At 41.2% G+C, this 25,429-nt stretch overlaps 1 protein-coding gene across 23 annotated transcripts in view; it reads left to right on the plus strand.

The window, feature by feature from the left end:
* The window catches only part of Btrc (beta-transducin repeat containing E3 ubiquitin protein ligase), a 168,831-nt gene that overhangs the window by 35,698 nt on the left and 107,704 nt on the right, over nt 1–25,429 (plus strand). For 6 of the 23 annotated variants that reach the window (NM_001007148.2, XM_087575254.1, XM_087575279.1 and 3 more), the window contains 2 exon segments: nt 3,906–3,947; nt 21,076–21,183. The exons of 2 other annotated variants lie outside the window; for them this stretch is intronic. In NM_001007148.2, coding sequence (NP_001007149.2) covers nt 3,906–3,947; nt 21,076–21,183 — 150 coding nt within the window. 23 annotated transcript variants of the gene reach the window in all.

Genomic DNA, 25,429 nt, shown 5'->3' on the forward strand with positions numbered 1-25,429 from the left:
TATGTAGCTCAGACCCAGAACTCACTATGTAGTCCAGGCTCGCCTCAAATTCACAGAGATTTGCCATCTGCTTCTGCCTCCTGAGTGTTGGGACTAAAAGGCAGCTTTTTTTTTTTTTTTTTAAATGAAAAGGAGCTCATGTATCCCACACTGGCCTGGAACTTACCATAAAGCTGAAGCAGACCTTGACTTTCCGATCATCCTTCCCCTCTTCTCCTGTTTGGGGTTACAGGTGTGTGCCACTGCTCAAGGCGCTGGGAACGATCACAGTTCTCACTAGGAAAGTCGGGCTGTGCACTTCTGAGAGATGGAAGACAGGGAAGGAATGAAGAGAAGAGAAAACAGAGAAAGAAAACTGGGTTGGGACTATAGGAAACCACAGAAGAGGCAGCCATTTTCCATTGCAGAGAAATGCTTTGCCACACTTTGCCACATAGGCAAACAAGTTTTCCAAATGACCTACATCCACAGCCCCAAAAAGACTTTTAGTATTGAAAATATTCAGACTCTAGATAGTGCTATGATGCCCTGTTGTCTGCTAGTGTTTAATATTTTATCTAATTTTAAAAAATAGTTCTTATTTTATTCTTTCAAATTGGACAGTCTTAATTTCTGTGCTCCCTAGCTTCTTCACTGTTAAAATGTTTCTAACAGTTCCTTACAGATACAGTTCTGCAACTGTAATTGAAGTCAGTATTCTAATACAGATGTTTAGAATCCCAGTTGTTAATTCCACCACAAAGCTTGGGTAGATAGAAGCGGGGGATCTTCTTAATAGGAGGGAGGGAAGCAGTACCCTTAGAGCATTATAGCTTAAGTCTGGCTACCTTCGGAAGCATTTGTTCATTATTATTTATTAAGGACACAATTAGTCAGTTATAACCATCTGATAAACTAGAATTTTGAACAAACAAATGCTTTAAAATTCTAATAACGGTGCATAATCAGTAAATTATTCTTACTTGAATTTCCACGGCTGTGCAGAGGAGGGTTCCTAAGTACGTAATTGCATAAGAGAGCTGCCCAGATTGCAGAGGGGCCATTCCAGTGAATTGTGTAAATAATATGCTTTAAAAGCACAACCTCCTCACATATGAATTTAGATTTTCCAGATATGGAGTAGCTTTGCACCTATGAGACTAGAACACAGCCCTAAAAAGGCCTTCCTAATTATGAGCTTACCAGAGAGACTAGAATGACCCAAAGCAAATTAATACATAGATTTTTTTTCAACTTTCTATAAAAACATTTTCACTGTTCTGTTTTAGTTCAGAAAACAAAAGATATTAAAAGCCACTGGCAAGAAATAAGAACCCTAGCATATATGAAAATAATTTTTTATATCAGCATTCCAATTTTCTTAATTACCTAATGCTATGTTTTACTTTTATTTGTATTAACATAAATTATATCTGGCACTTGGATAAGTTTACTGTAAGAATTCCCAAAACTAGGGAAGTGTGGGCAGGGAAGGTCAGAGGAGTTCAAGGTTCTCATTGGCTATATAGTGAGTTCTAGGCCAACCTAGGATACATGAGATCTCTGTCTTTAAAAAGTTTTCTGGGCTGGAGAGATGGCTCAGTGATTAAGCGCACTGACTGCTCTTCCAGATGTCCTAGTTCAACTCCCAGCAACCACATGGTGGCTCACAACCATCTGTAATGGGATCTAATGCCCTCTTCTGGTGTATCTGAAGACAGCTACAATGTACGCGCGCGCGCGCACACACACACACACACACACACACACACACACACACACACACACACACACACACACACACATATTAAATCAAAAATAATAAGAAAAAGAAATTTAAAAAGTTTCCTGTTAGTTGTGTAATAATTCATGTGTCCTAAAGTAGGCATGGCTTCCTAAGATGATAATAAAGGACAGGTGACTTCTGTGGTCATATCAAGCTAGCAACAGTTTAATCCTAATTTGGGTAGCATTGTCTTTCTCTTCATGTCCTTTCTTTTGTAGCCTGTACTGGCCTTGAATGTGCTAATCCTTCTGCTTCCCAAGTATTGAAGTCAGGTGAGCAGCATCCATGCAGGGCTTTGTCTGCTGCTGTCTAAACGTTTATAAATGTTAGGATGTGGGGATTGAGGAGGAATGGTGGTGCACATCTTTAATCCCAGCAGTCTGGAAGAGTCCAGGGTCTTAGTGAGTCAGGCCCGCTTGACCTACATAGCAAGTTAAAGAACAGACAGGCCCTGTTTCTGAGACAAACAAGCAGACAGAGATGACTCTGTTTAAGAGCACTTTGCTGCTCTTGTAGAAGACCTGGTCTTCGATCCCAGAACCCACATGACTACACACAAGCATCTGTAACTCTAGTTCCAGGGGAGCCAGTGCCTTCTTCTGCCCTCCATGGACACCAGGCACACATAGACATACGTGGAGGCAAAACACCCACACACCCCCCCCCCCACACACACATTACAAAAAGAACACCGTAGAACACTTTAAAATGTTAAAATGTGGCTAGATTTTTAAATTTCATGTTTTCTATGAAGTTATAAGCTCTTGAGAATTATGTGTCTTCATCAAAGTTGCTTCTAGTTTCAAATGTCAAATTGCCTAATTCCCCTTAGGTAAGGATGGTCAACTATTGAAGGGTAGAGATAGCTCATAGAACTAAAGGGAAGATGGACAGTCAGGTCCCACAAGGCCTAGAGCAAAGTATCAAATATCTTTAGACTGATTTTCCATAGCTACATGTTGTTGGGTTTTGTTCGTATTTTGTTGACGTTTTTTGCTTTTATGCCTTCAATCTTTATTTTGCTACTGTTTTCATCCATTAAATGAATTTTAAACGTCTTATTTTCAGTTCTTACATTTCCACTTCTTTGTTTCTTTGCAAGTACATTTTATTTCAAGAGTTTTAGCCTTAGTTATTAAACACTTTAATTCTAGCTATATCAAAGTTTTTACAATTTATTTCAGTGTCACTATCATTTTGGCATTGACATTTCCTGACAAAGGAAGTTTCTTCCTTTTTGGTATTTAAATGTGGTTTATCATATTTGCTTTTCTTGTTTGGGTTTTGAGACAGAGTTTCTCTGGGTATCCCCACCTATCATGGAACTTGCTCTGTAGATTAGACTGGCCTCGAACTCAGAGATTTGTGTGCCTCTACCTCTCAAGTGCTGGCTTTAAAGGCGAGCACCGTCACTTGGCTGGCATTGACACTTCATATTACAAGGCTCTACATTATTATTCTAATCTCATTAATAATGGATACATTTTTTTGATGCCCATAGTGATGCACTCCTGTAATCTCAATGCTTAGGGGGAGGCTATGATAAGAGGGTTGTGAATGTGTGAGCTTACTGTCTATCTCAGTAAAAAAGACTCTGCAAATGGCATTGAGATTTACTCTGTGCATGATACTTGGTGGCTACCCTGGATCTGGTCGGTGGTCTGCCTTATATTTCAGTTCTGAGAGTCTTTAGCTGGCATCCACCTGTCTGTACCTTGAGGTGAACACTGGAGTCAGTAACTCTGTAGCATTGCTCTTCTGGTGTCTTTCCCACAGTGTAAGGATCGGTGCTGTGTGGTTTCTTAGGGCTACTAATTTCAGTCCTGCATCTAGAAAGGCAGTGCTTTATTTAAACCTGAAAATGTTATTGGATCTTAGAGTAAATGACGAAAGGAATGAGGGGTGGGAGCTGGGGGTGGTGGAAACAGGGAGGCTTTGAACCCTCCTTTTACCAGGTAAAGAAGAAGGCCTCTATTTCAGAGTTTTGGGTGACTTTTGTCATGGGATGACTTAGAGAGAATACAGTGAATTTAAAGAAAATCATGAGGTTTTCATCTTTCAAGATACCCTACAGAACATGAACTAGAACCAGGCTTCTTCTGGGGCTTTACCTACACTGATGCTCACTTTTGGGTTTCAGGCTGCAGTTCCGGCTGGTGGATATTGGAGGAATAATAAAAAGGTAAATTCACTGTTGGTTCAGTACTATGTTAAGGTCTTCTTCCCCCACCCACTTGCTAATGTTTACTTTTTAAAGAGAGTCCTTCATAGCTGCTCCATATGTTCTGCCCATTTGCGATAGTTTATTAGTGGGAGATACACGAGGGAGCCTCCTATGTCATGCATGGAACCAGGACCTTCTAGTTACTCTCTCATTAATATTTATGTAGCTCAGCAGTACAATCTGCAGCTTCATTCTTTTGAACTAAAGTCATGGTCCACCTTAAGGTCTGTCATGGTGAGGAGAGTGAGTGGTTTAAGGAGTCTGTGCTGTACCTGATGGGTGTGGTGCCTGGGGTTCAGTCATCGATCAAGATGTTGAGTTACTGCATTTGTCATTTCCTTGTGCTAGTTATTTCAAGTGCTGAAGGATATGTGTTAAAATTTCAAACTATGGATGCAGAACTGTTTGGCCTCCCTCTCTCTTTCTTTCCCTCCCTCCTTCCCTCCCTCCTTCCCTCTTCCTCTCTTGTGCATGATACTGACTTCTGGGCCTCACACAGCAGATAAGTGTTCTATTACTGAGCTATATGCTCCATTTTGTTTCTTATCATTTAGAATTTTTGATAGGAAGATTGAAATACTTTTAAATTTTGAAGCAATTTTAAAGATGTGAAAAAAGCAATTCACATTTTTATAATGTATCTTGACTGAGTATACTATCATTTCAACATGAACTCAGTGTAAAGTTGTTAATGGTATTTTACCTTTACAAAATAAATTCAGTGGGTGCTATATTTTGAATATATCATCATTCAAGTGTACAATAGTCATGTGTGACTAGTGATTTGTTATTATGTAGTGTACACATACACAGACACATCTAAATGTAGATATTGACATGATTAAACCATCATTTTTCTAATTGTCTTATTTGTTTTTAAACTTGCATTTAATGGATTAGTTACGTTTTTGGTATTCTGTTTCTTTTGTTGGCATAGTAGGAACTTTTTTGTTTTTTAAAGAATTATTTATTCCCTTTACATGTATGAGTACACTGTGGCTGTCTTCAGACACACCAGAAGAGGGCATCAGATCCCATTACAGATGGTGTGAGCCACCATGTGGCTGCTGGGAATTGAACTCAGGACCTCTGGAACAGCAGTCAGTGCTCTTAACTGCTGAGCCATCTCTCCAGCCCAGGAATTTTGTTTCAATTGTTCCTTTTTCTTTTTTAAGACAAGGTCTTGCTCTGTAGCCCAGGCTAGCTTTGAACCTATCCTTCTGCTTCAGCTTTCTGAGTGTATGAGCCATAGATGTCCATTTCCATGCCCTGTAATATGCATTTTGAAATGTTAGTTATAGTTAAAATTATATATTCACAATCTCCAATTTCAGGATACCTCCATTATACCATGTAAAATTTATTATCTGTTACGAAGTTTCTATTTCTCCTCCACAGCAATTGCCAGTCAATGTTCTGTCTATATGTGTTTCCTGGTCTGTATATTTTATAATTTGTTTCTGGCTTCTTTTACTTAGCTTACTACTTTTTTTGGAGGCGGGGGGGGGTTCATGTTGTAGCATGTATCAACTTGTTTTTAATTACTAAATACTGTTTTAGTTAACATATAGTACAATTTCGTTTTTCACTCAATTATGTAGGCCATTTGAACCTTTTGACTATTTGGAAGAAACACTGTTGTGAACATGTGTAATGTATGGATTAAGCACTGTTTTCAGTTGTTTCATGTGTATACAAGTAAGCAGGATTGCAGTATAGTCATGGTTATTCTACATTTACCTTTCAGATTTGCTAAGCTTGTTTCCACAATTTCTGAACTATTTTATATTTTCCCCAGCTACATGTTAAAGGTTCCTGATTTTAAATACTTTCTACTCTCAGTTTCTGTCCTGGGATTGTTTTGTACTTTGACATGAGGGCCAAAACCTCTGGTCGTCTCTGCTGCCTCTTGCTGCTGAAGAATCTGGTTGACTCCAGTGTCTTTTAAGTTGCTGTCCTGCTTGGGTATGGAATGTATGTTCTGAGTTTTGTTTTCTTAATATTGACCAATCTTTTCATGTGTTCTTCATTTACATATCCTTGTAGAGTCGTGGTTCTCAACTTTCCTAGTGCTGTGATCTTTTAATATAGCTCCTCATGTTGAGGTGACCCCAACCATAAAATAATTTTTGTTGCTACTTCATATCTGTAATTCTGCTATTGTTATGAATTGTAATATAAATATCAGATATGCAACTCATGTGAAAGGGTAGTTCAACCCCTAGAGGGGTCATGACCCACAGATTGAATCCCATAGCCATAGAGAAGTCCTTGAGTTTCTGCCCGTTTTAAATTTGGGGACTGGACTTTGTTGTTATTGTTGTTGAGCTGTAGAAGTTCTCAAGCTTCTGTCTCAGCTTCCGGTGTGAACTTTTCCTAGGAACTTTATTTTACTTTTTTTTTTTTTTTCCCAGAGCTGGGGACTGAACCCAGGGCCTTGTGCTTGCTAGGCAAGCGCTCTACCAGTGAGCCAAATCCCCAACCCCTTACTTTTACTTCTTTTCCTCCTCCTCCTCTTCCCTCCTCCTCCCCCTCCTCCTGTTCCTCCTCCTCCTCCCCCTCTTCCTCCTCCTCCTCTTCCCTCCTCCTCTTCCTCCTCCTCCTCATCTTCCTCCTCCTCCTCTTCCCTCCTCCTCCTCCTCTTCCCTCCTCCTGTTCCTCCTCCCCCTCCTCCTCTTCCTCCTCCTCCTCCTCCTCTTCCCTCCTCTTCCTCCTCCTCCTCCTCTTCTTCCTCCTCCTCCTCTTCCCTCCTCTTGTTCCTCCTCCTCTTCCCTCCTCCTCCTCATCTTCCTCCTCCTCCTCTTCCCTCCTCCTCCTCCTCTTCCCTCCTCCTGTTCCTCCTCCCCCTCCTCCTCTTCTTCCTCCTCCTCCTCCTCTTCCCTCCTCCTGTTCCTCCTCCTCTTCCCTCCTCCTGTTCCTCCTCCTCCTCCTCTTCCCTCCTCCTGTTCCTCCTCCTCTTCCCTCCTCCTGTTCCTCCTCCTCCTCCTCTTCCCTCCTCCTCCTCCTCCTCCTCTTCCCTCCTCCTCCTCCTCTTCCCTCCTCCTCCTCCTCTTCCCTCCTCCTCCTCCTCTTCCCTCCTCCTCCTCCTCCTCCTCTTCCCTCCTCCTCCTCCTCTTCCCTCCTCCTCCTCCTCTTCCCTCCTCCTCCTCTTCCCTCCTCCTCTTCCCTCCTCCTCCTCCTCCTCTTCCCTTCTCCTGTTCCTCCTCCTCTTCCCTCCTCCTGTTCCTCCTCTTCCCTCCTCCTCCTCCTCCCTCCTCCTCCTCCTCTTCCCTCCTCTTCCTCCTCCTCTTCCCTCCTCCTCCTCCTTCTCTTCCCTCCTCCTGTTCCTCCTCCCCCTCCTCCTCTTCCCTCCTCCTGTTCCTCCTCCCCCTCCTCCTCTTCCCTCCTCCTCTTCCTCTTTCTCCTCCTCTTGCTCCTCCTCCTCCTCCTCTTCCTCCTTGTTTTTGTCATCACACCTGGGATTGGACTCAGTGCTTCCTACATACAAGACAAGCTTTTAATTTTGCAACATTTATTTTGCACAAAAGTTATTTGTGAATGTGCCATGTGAAGGTGTGTACATATGTGTAGAGTCGAGAAGTCAGCTTCAGGTATCACTTCTCAAGAGCCCTTTATTAATTCTTTGAGGCAGCATAGGCCAGCTTCTCAGTGAGCTCTGCCTGCCTCCACCTTTCCAGCCGTGGTATTTGTAAACACACACCACCAGGCTGGAGAGATGACTCAGAGGTTAAAGAGGTTTTGAGTTCAATTCCTAGCACCCACATGGTGGCTCACAACCATCTGTAGAGGGATCTGATGCCCTGTTCTGCTGTATCTGAAGACAGCAACAGTGTACTCATATACATAAAATAAATAAACAGTTAAAAAAAACCAGCAACACATACCACCATGCATGGCTTTTTACATGGGTGCTGAGAATGAAGCCCAGGGCTTCATGTTTACACAGGCACTTTACTGGGAGTTAACCCACAGATAGTTTCTGCTTTTTTTTTTTTTTTTTTTTTTGTTGCAGTTTTCTCTGCTTGTTTATTGCCCTTCTCCCCATGTTTTCTCTGTGACTAATTATACATGTTACACTAGTTTATATATATCCATATATACATACATACATGTCACATTACTTCATAGATAAAAGTCACTGAGGTTTTTTTTCTTTTTTTAATGGCTTGTTAATTTATTTTTATTTTATGTGCATTGGTGTTTTGCCTTCATGTGTGTTTGTGTGAGCACAGATAGACTGTAACTGGAGTTACACAAAATTGTGAGCTGCTGTGTAGGTGCTGGGAATTGAACCCTGTTTCTCTGGGAAGGCTCAGTGCTCTTAACTCTGCAGTATCTCTCCAGTCCTGTTATTTTCATAGTCTCCACCTCTTGGTGCATCATTCTGTGTATTGCTTGCTTGCTTGCTTCCTTCCTTCCTTTTTTGTTTTTTGCTTTTGGTTTTTAGAGGCGGGGTTTTTCTGTGTAGCCTTGGCTATCCTAAAACTTGCTCTGTAGACTTGGCTACTTTTAAACTCAGAGTTGCCTGCCTCTGCCTCTGAGTGCTGGGACCAAAGACATGTGCTACTACCTACCGACTTAATTTTCATATTTTTATTTTTTCATTTTTTTCTCTTAATCTGTAGGGGGAAAAATCCTATCTTGTAAAACTACCTTTTCAGCTTTTGTATTTTTCTTTTGGAAACTTCTCATTTTGTTTTGAAGCAGAACAAATCTTTCTAGGTTCCAAACTGTTCTTAGCTTCCTGATGAGGGGGTTGCAGGTTTGTGCCACCATGTCCACCTTCAGTTTAGTGTGGACACTGAACGTTATATTGTTTAACATCTGTATTTATTTTCCCTTTAGAAATTATTGAACTTCTTTTGGCAAATCAGCTTTATGCTGATGTCATGGAGTCTTCAGATTAGTTAGGATAGGTTTCTTGTGGCTTCTTGGGGCTAAGTTGCATTTTTAGTTTCTTTTGTTTTGTTTTGTTTTGTTTTGTTTTGTTTTTTGGTTCTTTTTTTCGGAGCTGGGGACCGAACCCAGGGCCTTGCGCTTCCTAGGCAAGCACTCTACCACTGAGCTAAGTCCCCAACCCCTTTAGTTTCTTTTGAATGTCTCATTTAGGTTTCTTTAGTCTGGCTAGTCAGAACAGAAGACTCCCGTCCCCCACCTACCACCCTCACACCCCACCCCACCCCCCACAAACCCCAGGGTTTGGGTGATTTCTAGTTGTGGTGCCTTTAGGCTCTGTTGTCTTTGTTTGCCTGGTCTCCGTAGAGTTTTACTTGTTAAAAAGAGCTTCATACTCAAGCACAGACTTGAGAAGGTGAGTTCCCTGTTGAGCTATCTGAAGGCTTTTCCTTCAAGATACATGCTCTTCAATTCTCATCTCTGTATCTTTTATAAATTCTCTTGTGGGTTTCTTCAAGTATATAGTCTTACTATACCCTAGGTTTCCTTCCTTATGTTACTGATGGAAGCTGCCCCTCCCTGTAGAATATTAGTCCAGTTCTATGGGTCACCTCATTTCTGTCCATTAGGACTGCATAATCTGCCATTGTGCATTAGCATTAGCTTAAGATACTGCTTCCCATAGCCAACCTGGTGTTCCTGGCTTGTGGCTGATACCATGGTTGCCTTAGTTAGGGTTTCCATCACTGTGAAGAGACACCATGACCAAGCAACTCTCATAAAGGACAACATTTAATTAGGGCTGACTTATAGGTTCAAAGGTTCAGTCCTTTATCATCAAGGTGGGGGCATGGCAGCATTCAGACTGACATGGTGCTGGAGAAGGAAGGAGCTGAGAGTTCTAACTCTTGATCCAGCTGCTGCCTGGAGAGGACTATCTCCTAGGAGCTAGGAGTAGGGTCTCAAAGCCCAGCCTTGCAGTGACACACTTCCTCCAAAAGGGCCACACCTACTCCCAACAAGGCTTCCAACAAGGCCACACCTCCTAGTGCCTCTCAGGGCCAAGCATGTTCAAACCATCATAGTGGTTTGAAGTCTGCTGTCTGTCGTTTACTCAGAGCCTCTCTTTACTTGTAACAGTCATGTGAGATGCCCTCTAACTGTATCTCCTGTCCTTTATAGTGAACTCTAAGCCAGCCTGGGCTACATAGTAAGATACTCTCTCAGCAAAATAAAAAATCCCAAAGCAAACGCTCAATTTAAATGTTAAGTTCTGTAAGTTCTCATTTTGCACCACTCTAATTTACAGAAATTGCATTTACTACAATTCAGTTAAGTAATACCAATTAGCATAGTTTGAATTTTAATTAGTATAGTATGTTAACTATAACTACACAGTAATAAATGTCTTTTGTTGCCAGTTCTCTAGTTCATGGTAATTGTGTCAGAGAAATGTGTGCTGTGGTCAGTCGTGTCTTCCTAGGGTAGTGGCTGCTCATCTGTTGCTGGTTTATCTGTAGATAGCAGAGTATTTAGTTGTGTTGGTTTCTCCCCGCTAGGATAGTTTATAAATACTGATAATTCAGACTGGAAATTTGGGAATAAAGGTTGAACAAAGTCTGAGGGAAAGGTGAAGATAGTAAGGGAGAGACAGCAGCCAGCAATGGTGGAAGACATAGCAGACGGCGAAAGTGACTCGTGTGTAGCCATAGGAAATTAGGAAGTTGTTTAAGCTTGGGTTCTGTCCTTAAGTTATCTCAATAAGTTCATGCACATATAATATTCTAACCTCCCGACCCATCCGCAATTCTAGCCCCAGCAATTTTAGGTAAGAGAAAGTTAAAGAGATATATAATTTTTTAAAAATATACAAAAATGAAAATTTGGATTGTTTTCTCAAGATAGGGTCTCATTATCTAGTCCACAGTTACCTCCCAATCTTTCTCTGTATTGGAATTAAGAGATATGAGCTACCATCCCTGACCAGAAGTTTTTTAAATGACCTTCTTTTTTTTTAAGTTTATTAGTTTATTAGTGTTGAGGCACACATGCATATTTGTGTGTGTGTGTGTGTGTGTGTGTGTGTGTGTTGTATTGCACATGGAAATCAAAGGTCAATTTTAAGGTCAGTTTTTGAAAGTCCGTTCTCTCTACTGTGTCAGGCCTCTTGAATTCAGGCCTTCAAGCTTCATTTAGCAAGCACCTTCACTTGTTGAGCCGTCTCACTGGCCCATACTTGTTTTTAAGTCTCCATTAGCTCAAGAGTGTTGACCATTACATTGAGATTTGTGCTATGCCTTGGCTTAGACTCAGGCCTCTTTATGGAAATTTTTCATGTCTGTCTCTTTTCTCCATTCTGTCTTCTTCATTCTGTTATATTTGGCCAATTAAAGTGAAATATTTACATAATATACATGTTTTCATACACACAGTCATTGTGAAGTGTTTGTCATAATCAAGATTACTAATATGCCTAGAACATTAATAGGAATCATTTAATATCTTCGATTTTTGGAGTCACAGGTCTGGGCACAGGCTGACCTGGCATCTCTAATTCAGGATCTCACACAGGGACAAAAGTGTTGATTGTCTAATTTGAAGTCTTGATTGAGGAAGAACTAACTCCCAAGCTTTCAAGGTAGTTGGCAGAATTCTTTCTTCAAGGGCTATTGGACTGAGAGCCTCAATACTTAGCTGGTGGTTGACTGAAGGCCACCCTTTATTCCTTGCCACGTGGACCTCTACAGTATGACTGCTTTGCTTCATTAAATCATGCAGTCCAAGCAGGCCATTCAGTCTTTAAGATGGTAGTTAACTTTTTGTAACCTAATCATGGTATCTGATTACCTTTGCCAGACTCCTCTAGGATGAAGGTTTTAGGTCCTCCCCATACAGGGAGTGGGGCTCACTAAGGGCATGGACGCTAGAAGGGAGAAGCCATTAGGGGAGCATGTTAAAGTTTGCTTGCCACAATTGTAATCTGCTATTACTATTTATTTGATGTTTAGACTGTTAAATGTTTACTCTGTTCCAGCCTTTCATTCTGTTCACTCTGCCATTTTGACATGTCTCTTGATCTTTGAGGACCTCAAGAAGTTGTTCCAAACTCATCTTAAATTTTTCAGGCTAGAGCTCTAGAATTAGAAATTGTTCTAAGGCTTTGATTTAGTGGAGAGTGGTATTTAGATCAATCAAATGTGTTCATTTTCATTAGATTTTTAGTAATCATAGGGGTTCTCAGTTGGTATTGTGCGTGCGTGCGTGCGTGTGTGTGTGTGTGTGTGTGTGTGTACATGTTGTGTTTGTATGAGCCAGATTAGGCTCATGCCAAGATACATACATGCATGGTATAGGTCTACCTGTCTGAGATAGGGTGTCTCTTATTTGCAGCTGGGTATGCCAGACCAACTGGCCAATGATCTTTGGGGTTCTATTTCTGCCTTCTATTTTGTTGTACAGCATCAATTGGGCTTGCAGACCGTGCTCTATCATTTCCAGTTTTTCTTGGGTAGTAGGGATTTGAATTTAGGTCTTCAAATTTGCACAGCAAATGCTTACTCGTTTGGACATTGTCCTACTACCTGTTAAAGGTTTTTACTCAAACTTTCATGCCATGATTTCTGCTTGCTTGCATACTAGAGATTTACTTCCTTATCCAATTCATGATATCAGATTGTTCTCTCAACTAGAATCAGAGTCTGTCTCTGCCACTACGTTCTTCTAGTCACTTCAGTCACTGTGTATATGTGTCTGTACATGTATATGCTCATGGATGACCAAAGAGGGTCTCAGTTCTTTGGAACTGGAGATGGAGATGGCTGTGATCCACCTTGTGGGTGCTGGGAACTGAACCCAGGTCGTCAGGAAGAACAGTCAGTGTTCTTGGAGGTTATTAGTCAGGGTTCTCTCGAAAAACAGAACTTACAGAATTGATTTGATTAGAATGGCTTACACGTTGTGGTCCAGCTAGTCCACAATGATTGTCCACAATGATTGCCCACAATGATTGTCCACAAATCCAGTAGATGTCCAGAGTCCAGTAGTAAGTTGTTCAGTCCATGGAGCAGGATGTCTCAGCTGGTCTTTAGTATATGCTGGAATCCTGAAGAAGCAGGTTCCAAATGAAGCAAGTCCAGTGAAGGAATGGACTTGATTAGGAGAGAGCCAAAGAGCAATCTTCTTTCTCCCTGTCCCTTATATAGGCTGCCAGCAGAAGGTGTGGTCCAGATTAAAGGTGGATCTTCCCACCTCAAAAGACCTGGATTAAATGTGGATCTAAATTCAGGTTAGAAATGGGTCTTCTTACTTCAAATGATTTAATTTAAAAATCCCTCATAGGTGTAGGTTTAGTTAATTCCAGGTGTTAATTAACACCACGTTAATTGACAACCAAGAAAAACCATCACAGTTCTTAAGTTCTGAGTCATCTCTTCAGCCTGTCATTCAGTATTGGACATATTTCTGATTTGCCCCTCTTTTTCCTTATTAGTCACTGAGTTCTCTTCTCCCTCCCCAACTTTCCATGACCATTCGTTTGATGATTATAATAGTCCTATGAATGGACTATTTCTCTAGGGGCTGAAAATCCTGGACCCCTAAATTATCTCTGGTCCCTATTTCTTAATAAATTATCTGTGACTTTCAAAATGTTTCCCCAGCTTTCTCTTTGAGACAAGATCTTAGCCCAGGCTAACTTACCTCAAATTTACAGCATTAAAGTGCCACTCTTTTGTATACTTTACTAAATAGAATGTTGTAGTTTAGAGCAAATATTTACCATTTGCTAGGTACCTCTCAACTTTTGGTATTTAACTAACCTCCCTTTATTAGAGATCATACAGGTCAATAATTGGGGAAGTATTTCATCTAACACAGGGCTTGCACTCTGGTTGATTTAATCTGTAAGCAGTGATTTCTCTCTGGTGTGTAGTTTGTACTTTTCTCTGATGATTAAGGACACAGTTTTTGAACATTTACCATGACCAGATTAAATGGGTTTTTTTTTTGTTGTTGTTGTTTTTTATTTTGTTTTGTTTGTTAGAGAAGAAAGTTTATTTAGGGATTATGTTTTCATAGGGTTGGAGTCCATAATGCTGCCTATGTTCCAACACAGGCAGCAGTAGGTAGCTGACCAGGGAAGTGGCTGAGAGCTCCACATCTTGATCTTCAAGAGGCAAAGAGAATATTGGGGATTTTCAAGGCATGAGTCATATTCCTGAGGAACAATCTGGGCAGTCTAAGAGAGGAGCAAATATGTGATAACTTACAGTAATATTGCAGTAGAACTAAAGCCTATGTCTGAATGTTTGTAAACATTAAAAAATTAATAGCACATATTTTCTAATCCAGTGTTATTTTTATTCTTTTTCTTGTAGTTACTGTGTGTGTTATTTTCTCCCTTAAATAGAGTATAAATTAGGGGATAGTGTAGAGCATTTGCTTATCATACTCAAGGCTCTGGATTCAATTCCTCAAACTCTGTGTGTGTGTGTGTGTGTGTGTGTGTGTGTGTGTGTGTGTGTGTGTGTGTGTGTGTGTGTGTGTGACAGGGTTTCTCTGTGTAGCCCTGGCTGCTCAGGAACTTTCTCTGTAGACCAGGCTGGCCTGGGATTTAGAGAACCTTTTGCCTCTGCCTCTGCCTCTGCCTCCCGAGTGCTGGGATTAAAGGCTTGCATCACTGCCTTGCAGAAACCTGCTCTTACTAGTACATTTTGCAAATTTTATAGCCCTTATTTAATTTTTCTACAGTTTTGTGTAATAAGCTAATGGGTTTGGTCATCTGACATGTTATGGCAGATGGGGAGTAAACTAATAAATGGGCTTCTTAAATGGTGCTAATTGATGGATTGGCAGGTGAGGTGGTTCAGCAGCAAAGGTGGTTGCTTTCTGTGACAACCTGATCCAGGACCTACGTAGTAAAAGGACAGAATTGATTTTCCCTGAGTGGTCCTCTGGCCTCCACATGTGCAACATAGCATACACAGTCTCTCACAATAAATAAATAGCTAAATAAATGTAATTTTAAAGGTGAACATTGACTTTGTAATGTAGAGCCTGAGTGCTTTGCAAGGAATATGGAAAACTGCACTTCTCTTGGCCTGAATTTTTTAGTTGATATAGTAGTGGAAGGGGAATTCTTTACCATAGCTTAAGGATACATAAACTCTCAATGCAGCTATCTTTTTATTGTTGATTATTATAGCTTCTATTACTCCTAGAAGTTGACCAACAGAGACCTGAGTTTAGGAGACTTTGTCATTCAGCTTTCACGTAGTAAATGCCGAGGCCAGACCTTCACCTGTATGGCCCTTTATCAGTGAAGATGACCTGAGGCATTACTTTAGGCAGTCACTTGTGGGGGAGGAGTAAAGATTCTCAGGCCTCTCAGGGTAGATTTGAACTTGATAGGCACAAGATGCTGAATTCTTGAAACACCAGACACATTTTGTTGCAACATTTCAGTCTTTTTTTTCCTATTCTTTGATTTAGTAGAAACTTGTTTAGCACCCACCTCTATTTTGCATATGCTTTTAAATTTTTTTAAGATTTATTTTTAAATTGTGTGTGTGTGTGTGTGTCTGTCTGTCTGTCTGTCTGTCTGTCTGTACACATGAGTGAGGGTGGAGCCACAAGATTATGGGTAGAAGACAAGAGGGAGTTGGATCTCCTGGGCTGGTGGTCGTGAGCTGCCTAATGTGGATGCTAGGAAACAACTCTGTCCCCCATGAGTTTGGCGAGTACTTCTAACTGCTAAGTCACACCTCCAGCCCCTCCCCATGTATGTAAAGATTATTGTTTATTTATTATGTATATGAGTGTTTTGTCTACTTCTGTGCCTAGTACCTTTAGAGGTCAGAAGAGGGTGTCAAGTCCCCCTGGAACTGGAGTTACAGACAGTTTAGAGCCACTGTTTGTGGTGCTGGGAACCCAACCAGAGTACTTTGCAAGAGTACTGAGTACTCTGAACCACTGAACCATTTCTTCAGTCCATATATATTAAAGCTTATGAACCTGTGTGGTTAGCTTAAATAAAGTCTTTACTTTCCACAGGTTTTAAAAATGTTTTTAATTTGAATTTTATTTTTACTTACTGTGTTTTGTGTTTTTGTGCTTACCTGCATGTGCCATGGTCTCTGTGGATGGAACTCAAATTTTCAGACTCTTTAGGCTTGCTCACCAAACCTGTTACTTGCCAAGTCATCTCCTTGGTCTAGCTTTCTATGGTTGGGCCAAGAGGGAGTCATTCAGGGTGAAGTTAGATAGAAAATGAACCGAAGAAACAGGCCTGTGCTGTCCAGGGCTGTGTTTACACAGGATGAGATATAATCTATTAATTGAGGCTTTGAGTTTACCTAGGAAAATCATTTAATGAGTGTGTCATTCAGGAGTTCTTTAATGATTAGTAAAAATTAAATATTTAAATATGGGAATATAGTTGTAGTTGTTGGATTGAAACACACACTCATTTTTTTTATTTAAAAGCTAAGAGTTTGGAGCGTGACTCAGTGGCAGAGAATTGTCTCAGCATGGCTCTGGCCTTGGCTTTGATCCACAGCAAAAGAGGTTGGGAGGGTGAGAGAAGTTTAGAAACTTCTAAACTTGCAAAGAGAAAAAGCAAGACCAGCCCAAACCTTAGTTAGAAAACTATATGCTTAAAGACACAGTCTTGCTATAGAGCCCTAAGCCAGCCTCAGACACATCATCTAGTTTAGCTTTTCACAAATTGGAGTTACTGGCATGTGCCAGCATGCCTGGGTTTTCAAACATTCTTTTTCAGTCATAGGGATAGACGTTAAGGCCTCATACACTAGGGACATGCTCTACACTGAGCTGTATCTCCAGCCCCTTCATTGTTAGACACGGTGTTGCTAAGTTGCCCAGACTTCACTTAAACTCACTCCATAGATCAGGCAGATCTGGGATCACAGGCCTGTCAGTTCCGTCAAGAACAATATTATTAAATGATGGACGTAACATGTATTATGTCTTTGTTTAAAATTGACCCATAAACTTGGACAACTCTCATTGGGCAATTTAAGCAGCATTTACCAGTATGAGTAAGATTAATTATTGCAATACAAACCAATTTGAAAATTGGTTTTTAAATTGAGCCATAATATGTAAAATCTTATGATAATGTACAAATCTGACTATATTCAACTGCAGTTTTCTTACCCATACCAATTGTCTTGTAATAATCGAGAATGCATCCTCTGTGTGATGTTTGCAAGTTAATACTATTTTGGAAACCACACTGGTATTTTGTGGTTTCCCTGGGTGTATGTGGCTCATTATTGATCATAATTTTATTTTGGAATTTTAATTTAAGTAGTTGGGGTAAGCCCCTTTCAGAATTTTGGTTATTTTGATGGAGGATTGGGTCTGTGAATGAGAAGGAACATTAGGATGAACACAAACGAGGCTCGGGTAATAATTCATCAAGTGGTAACCATAGCATAGATTCTTATGGAAAACAGAGGAGACTGTAATTCATGGGAGAAATGCCTTCAAAACTTAACCAAGAAGCTCTCACAAGTAGAAATAGATGAGTGAAGGGGGTGGGCTGAGTTCTAGGCCCAGTAGTACCTACTGTGCACTGTGCAGAGGGTGTCGGTGTGGCTGAGACTGTGCACTGTGCAGAGGGCGTCGGTGTGGCTGAGACTGTGCACTGTGCAGAGGGCGTCGGTGTGGCTGGGGTGTGTGAGTGCCTGCCTCTTCTGACAAGCTGTCTTCCAGTGCTTGCTGCATTTCCGTCCAGCCTTCACTCTCCTACCTCTCATACAGATCTCAGGTTGAAATCCTTCACAATGACACTTTTTTTTTTTTAAAAAAGAAAGAACACATTAACCAAACTTAATAAATATACCATGTCTCTAAAGAATAACACAGCAGTGTGCTTTAACACTGAGTTTCTTTATATTAGCAATCTTTAGTATATAGTGACTTAAAGCTGATGGAATGTTGCAAGTGTATACGTTCCATGGAGGAAAGGGATTTTCTTCCTTTCTTTCTGTTTCCTTCCTTCTGATCCCAGCTTGCTAATAACCCTGTCTCTGCTGGTGGCTCGCAGGGTACATTTACACAGACTCACTGTGTAAACTCATGCTGATCGGGACCTGTAGGTAGTCATCCTGCCTCAGTCTCTCTAGTTCTGGGCTTACTCATGTGAGCCTGTGAGCCACCATGCCCAGATAAGAAAGGGATTTTTTTTAAAAAGATTTATTTATTTACTTACTTTGCACCCAGTATCAGGCCCTCTTCTCCTTCCAGAAAGGGATTTTTTTTTTTTTTTTAAGGCTGCTGAAATAGCTCAGTGGCAGAGTGCTTATCTACCATGTGTAAAGTTCTGCTTTCAGCATGAGTGGCATCAGAAGGGGGGAAAGAATTTCTTTTTGTCCATTGTTGTATCTGGTGCCCAGAACAAGAAAGACATTCAATAAATACTTACTGAGTAAATTGTCAAATGTTAGCCTTAAGAAAAACTTATGGATCTAACTTACTTATGAAAATTATTTCAGTGAAGCTTCGTAGGTGTTGTTTGAGACAGGGTCTCACTGTGTGGCCTTGGCTGTCCTGGAGTTCAGTAGGTAGACTAGCCTAGCCAGCAGAAAAGGTGTGAGTTCCTATTTCTGGCTTCAGTGGAGCAATCTTTCTTTTTTAATTAAGTTTTTGAGATTTCATTTTTATTTTGTGTATATGGATGTTTTACCTGCATGCATATCTGGGTACCATGTACCTGTGGGGGCCAGAAAAAGGCATCAGATTCTCGGATTCTGGGAATTGAACTTCTGTTTTCAGGAAGAGTTGTCGGTACTCTTAATGCCTGAGCCATCTCTCCAGTCCCAGCAAAGAAAGCATCTGTGGTTCCTCAATACAGGGCAGGGACTCTCAAAGTGACAGAAACTTTAAATCCTCCTCTCAACTGGCCCCTTTGTTCTGTTGCTCTTCTCCCAATATAAGTATTTTAAGTGAAGATGAGCCGAAAAGGACTGAGGTAACAGAGGTAACTGGCAGGTGTAGATGGCAGACAGAAATAAAGAGCGCCAGGATTACAAGTGTGCAAGGGCTCAGAGAAGATCTGAGTAGAGCGGGCTCAGAGAAGATCTGAGTAGAGCAGCAAAGCAGTTAAATAGCAGTGTGCAGAGCCAACCGGAAGGGTAGAAAGAGATGGTGGGTTGATAAAGGAAGGCAGAGAGGAAATCAGATTGATAACGTGCTTGGGCTTCATACAGCCAGTACAAGAGCCATTATGAATTGCATAATGTTACACTGAAGGCAACACTTAGCTGCTGTTTGTAAAATGGGTTGTAGCTTGAGGTGAAGAGATTGGAGCAGTGAATGGAAGGAACTTACTGCTGTCGCAGCTCCGGGTGATAACACTGCTTGGCTTGTTGTACTGACTAGTGAAGCCTTTAGCAGATCCCTTTTGAAGTCCCCGTCCTCCAGTTTTTGATACAGGTGTGCTGAGAGCAGGAGGAAGAGCTCCAGGAAGTCGGGACGACTGGCTGTCCTATTTCTTTAGTTCCTGAGCATTAGCAGATAAGTCCTTACCCGTAAAATGAGGACAGTGACCTGTAAGCAGGAGTCTATAGACTGGAATGCTTAGCAACTGTTTTCATACAAGTTATAGACAGACAGTGTGAGTAGGAGATACTATTTCTCATCTCATTGTCAACTTCTACCAGTTAGTTAAAGAAGTAAAGGAACGAGACCATTATCATATTCTGTAAAATTTTATTTCTTACGGAAATGACTTTCTATTTTAAAGTATGTATTTATTGAGTATGGTTGGGTCTTTTCTATTGTAGCTATTATTAAGGTCTCATAGTGCTCAAGCTAGTGGACAAAACTTCATCCTGGGCATTTTTAGAGGAACACGAAGAATATAGAGTTCACTCTGCCATATGTATCTTATGGAACCAAGCAGAGCTTGGGGAGATGGTTTAGTCAGTAACGTGCTTGCCAGGGCATGTGATGTGCCTTCATAAACTGGTTGGCCAGCCTAGTCTAATGAGCAAGTCCCAGGTTCAATCTCAAAAAACAAGGTGGGTGGCTCCTGAGGAATACCACCTGAGGTTAACCCCTGACCTACACACACACACACACACACACACACACACACACACACACACACACCACACACCACATACACACACACACACACCACATACACACACACACCACACCCCCCACACACACACCACACCACACACACATATACCACACACACACACACACACACACACACACACACACACACACACACCTGAAAACTGCCCCTCCCCCAGCCTCAAAACACAATAAGACTAACAGTGTTTAGTGTTATTAGAATTGGTACTTTTTGGGCTATTGAATGTACTCTATTCTATCCCATCCTTTCCTTGCTGAAGATTTTAGAACCACAACTCTCAGGCTCCCTACTCTTCTACCCCTGTTGTTTTGTTTCTGTTTGGATTGTTTCTTGCCCTCCCCCCTTTAATCCATCTGGAAAGATGAAGAGGCAGCTGCTATGGTTAAGTGTGCACTGTGGTTAATAAATAACAGACTAACAGGACACATAAAGCATATGCAAACTGTGCTGAGTTAGTTGCTGTCAGGCCCTAGGGATACAATGCTTTTTCTTTTCTTTTTTAAAAACATTCTCCTGTGATATTTTGTTCCTTAATTTACCATTCTTAATATTGCAATGCAACCACAAAGTTCTCTTTTCTGCTTAGTCTGTATATTGTTTCTTTCACCTTAGGATGAACTTATAGAAGTTGGTTAAGGTTCAAAAAGGAAATTAATCAATTCATTATATTTAAAAAGTAGGTTTCCTAGTTCAGGTGTATTCATTCATAGAAAAACAGGGATACAAATTTATGGCATGTTTGATTTTTGGACCTGTAATATTTTGTCTCTTACCTTTTGGTTACTGGTGCTCCTTTTGAGTTTCTCTGGGATTAAACCCACTGTGTACTATTTTCTCCTAAGCGCTGGGAGGCAGAGGTAGGCAGAGCCTGGTCCACCTAGAGAGCTCCAGGCTAGCTGAGGCTACATAGTGAGGCTACATCTTATCCCCTTGCCAGTGTTTCTATCATAAAGGCCAGATACAACTTGAATATTGCATTCAATCAACCCTTGAAAATTCCTGTAATCTGTGCCATCCTGTCTCATACTGTCCCATCTCATAGTTGTCCTCTCTCTGCAGTGCTCTATGCCCAGGTCTCTGTGGCTGGGCTGCTCCAGCCTGGCGGACAGCATGCCCTCGCTGCGATGCCTGTATAACCCAGGGACTGGCGCACTCACAGCTTTCCAGGTACTTTCTCTGTCTCTGTGGGTTATTGGTGGGAGGTATGTCTAATTCATTAGTGTGTTCTTTCTTCTCTCCTATACTTTACTTACATCCACCTCTCCTCCTTTACAGTGCCTGTATTTCATATCATTCAGTATTTCTTCAGGGATTAACTTTTAATGTTGACCCAGACTTACTGACTTCTAAAACATCTTTATAATTGTTTTGTCAAATGGATGTAGCAAGCTGGAGCAGTGGGTTCAGATCTGGTACAGATACTAATTTTTTAAATAATGTAAATAGCAATTCAGAACATAGTGTTTGCTGTGGACCTACATGAAATCAAATCAAGTAATTAGGTAATTGAACTCAGATGTGCAAACTGCAGCTTACGCTTTCACTGCTCTGTTACTATGCCTGGGTTACTATGCTACTGTCATGTGTGTATGCATACATCACATTTATGTATGCAGTTTTCATTTTGAAGTATTCCAGTTGGTCTTACATTTTTTGATGGACTCTAGCTCCTCTCAGTCTTCCTTAGAGATCAAGAGATCATTTCCATGGTGTAAGAGAAGAAGCTGTAGAAGAAGAAAATGGAACTTTGTAGAGGAAATGAATGAAAGAACTTGATGCCCATAGCTTATGGATTAGGAAGCTCAGAGGGGTATGGGATTCCCTGGAACTATTGTGTCTAGGCAGTCGTTAGCCACTAAACATGGGTTCTGGAATCCAAACGCAGGTCCTTTGAAAAAGAGCATTAAGCTCTCCAGCTCCACAAAGTTTGTTTAATGTCATGCGTGCTCATGCCCAGCTATTTGCCAGATTGTTTTTTAACCTATGTAATTTATTATCTGTGCAGAGCAATTTCACAGACAAGTTGTAACTAAGTATGAAAATATCTGATTAAGTCTGAAAGGATGGAATTAAGCGCTGACAGTTCCCGGTCTTCAGCAATACTGCAGTAGTGGCTTTCATTTTCCTTTGTTTAATGTTACTCTTCCTTTGCTTTTACTTGGAAATAGTAAAGCATGTTGACTCTAAAAGTAGGCAGATCATTTCAAATACCTTGTCACTCACTGTTTTAATTGAGTTTTTTATTGTTGTGAAGAGAGATTATGACCACAGAAACTCTTATAATGGAAAACATTTTGCTGGCGCTGGCTTACAGTTGAAAGCATTGTATGGTGGGAAGCATGGTGGTATACAAGCTGACACGGTGCTGCCTGTGTAGCTGAGAATCTTACATTCAGATCAGGAGGGAGCAGGAAGAGAGAGTGACACTGGGCCTGGCTTGAGCTTCTGAAACCTCAAAGCTCACCCCAGTGACACACTTCCTCCAACAAGGCCACACCTACTCCAACAAAGACACACCTCCTAATAGTACCTCTCCTTATGACCCTGTGGGGGCCATTTTCCTTCTCACTAGTACTGTGATCTTGAACAGATTGTTTGATTCTCATGCTGGTTTCCCAATCTGTTATAGGCAACTGTAGACATGAATGGACCCATGGTAATAGTTGTTGCTTTTATCATCAGGGCATACATTTTTACTTTGGGAGAGTATATGATATCCTGAGAATGTCAGTTCACCCAGAGTGAATTATCTTGTTAAGGTGTTTTTTTGTTTGGTTTGGTTTGGTTTGGTTTTAAGTCAATGTATCCTGCTTAGGAAGGTACTGACTTCAAGAATTCAGAGTCCTTTGTTTTGCTTTGAGACAGAATATCTCTTTATAACCCAGGGTGGCCTGGAGTCTAGAGCAACCCGCCTCAGCCCTCTGAACCCTGAAACTATAGGTGTGTATCGTCAGTTCCTGCTTTCCTTTTGGTTTTTAGTTAGTTGCATTGAGTTTAACCAGTTTGTAAAGTCTCAGGGAATAGGTTCATCAAAATTGTCCTCACTTTTGGCACAGTCACTCTCAGGATTGATAATTTGTTTGAAAGTATTCAAAGAACTTACTGAAGGCAGTGATACAGGTTATTAACAGGGAAAGGATACAGGTTAAACCTAACCAAAAGAGACATCCGTGAGCCAGAGAAAGATGGCTCAGTGGATAAGATTGGTGACCTGAGTTCAATCTCTGGATTCCACAAAATGGCAGGAAATTTACCCTCTAAGGACTTGAATTAGATGAATTTTCTCTTGCTTTGCCTCCCTTCTCCTCTCCTTTCCTCTCATGTCCCTCAATGTCTTCTCTCTCTCTCTCTCTCTCCCTCTCTCTCTCTCTCTCTCTCTGTGTGTGTGTGTATCTGTCTCTCTCTCTCTCTCACTCTCTCTCTCTCTCTCACACACACACACACACATATTTGTGTGCCGCATGCATGCTGTGCTTGCAGAGTTCTGAAGAGAGTGTTGGCTCCTTTTGGACTAGAGTCAAATAAGGATGGTTGTGAGCCACCATATGGTGCTAGGAATGAAACCCAGGAGCAGCTAGTGTTCTTAACTACTGAGGCATCTATCCAGCCCTAAATAAAGAATCTTTAAGAAATATTTAATTTGAAAAAAACAAAACAAAAACCAGAGGAGACATAGGAAAGGATCTTAGAGAAGCTAAAATGTACAGTTTTTAATCACCCTTTCTATGGAGCAATGGATAGCATTACAGTGTTTCAGCCACGGTGTATGCTGTATATACCAACCTCCAAAGTCATATTATTCAAACTTATTTGTTTATTGCCCCCATGGCCAACCTTTAGTTTCTAGCCCACCCTTGTAGGCCACACTGAAGCCTTTAGTCCCCCTCTCCTCTTGGTGTTAAAACTTACACAGTGTTGTTTCCAGCTCTCAATGTAGATTGCATGTCTAGTGTCTAAGGTCCACAGGCAAACAGAGACACTTGTACCCACAAGAAGTCAGGGAGCCCAGACACCACCTCCTTGTAACCAGGGGCAAAGGCAGATTTCTCTTTAGATGAGGTTAATTCTTCACTGCATCCGTGTCATAGCCTGTTGTGGGATGCAGTAAGACCTATTTAGCCTCGTGTATATAGAAGTCAAATTTTATTTAACAGTAATTTATGATTTTTATATTTATATTCCATTGTGAAATAAGTAAGAGAGCTGGGAAGCCATAATCCCAAAGGCATGGTCTCCCTGAGCTGATTGGTTCTATAAAAGGAATGTGCAGGGACTCAGAGGACTGTGTACAGGAGGGACCTGACTGCAGTTACAGCAAAATGGCAAGAGCATTTACACAGCGTGCACAGGGCCCTGGCTTCTATCTCTAGCACCACAAATAAAACAAACTAGTCCTGGTCTAACCTAAGACTTGGGGTAAGGAGGGCCAGATAGCTATATAGACTGAGAGTGGATTGGGTAAATGCCTGAAGACAGGAATGGCTTGGTGCATTAAGACCTCTCTACACACACACGCGCACACACACACACACACACGCTCTCTCTCTCTCTCACGCACATGCACATACACTCACACACATATTCTCTCACACACTCATACACACTCATGCACACACCCACGCATACACACATACAAACACATAACAGACACATTCACACGCTCACACATCACACATACACTTGCACATACACTCACACATGTATTCATACACTCATACACACACTCATACACTCACACAACACACATACACTTGCACATACACTCACACATGTATTCATACACTCATACACACACTCATACACTCACACAACACAATAGCTAAAGACTACAGAGAAAATGATAACCTTACTGAGAACAAGCTGGGGAAGAAGGTACTGATCACCTCATCATGTAGGACTTGGGGTGTGAGCAGCGAGGTTCTGGAAGGATTGTTTATCACTGTGGCTGCAGACAGATCATCTCAGTAAGTGACATTTCAGGTCTGTGCCACCATGCCTAGCAGTCTGACTAACTTAGAGGTGAGGACAGCTTGCACTCTTTAAAAGTTACTGAGGAACCCTAAACTAACTTTATGCATGTGACTTATTTCTACTGATGTTTACTACGTCTGAAATGACAATAGAAAAAATACTGTTATTTACAATAATTATAATAAATCTCCGGGATGTGGAAGTACATGACTGTTATTCCAGAAGTCTAGAGGTGGAGACAGGAAGATCATTAGTTCAAGGTCAGTCTGGCTACATAGCAAGTTTGAAGCCGGCCTGACCTACATCGATTCCCCCATAATAACAACACTAACAAAAACCTGTGTCACACATAGGACATTTTTAAAGAAAACTGTATTTAAAAACGTTAATACTGGCATTGCTTCATTTTCATTCATCCAGTGTCTGGAGTACTAAAGGCAGG

Source organism: Rattus norvegicus, chromosome 1 (genome assembly GCF_021556685.1).
Source record: "Rattus norvegicus strain SHRSP/BbbUtx chromosome 1, alternate assembly SHRSP_T2T, whole genome shotgun sequence".
Lineage (NCBI taxonomy): Eukaryota > Metazoa > Chordata > Mammalia > Rodentia > Muridae > Rattus > Rattus norvegicus.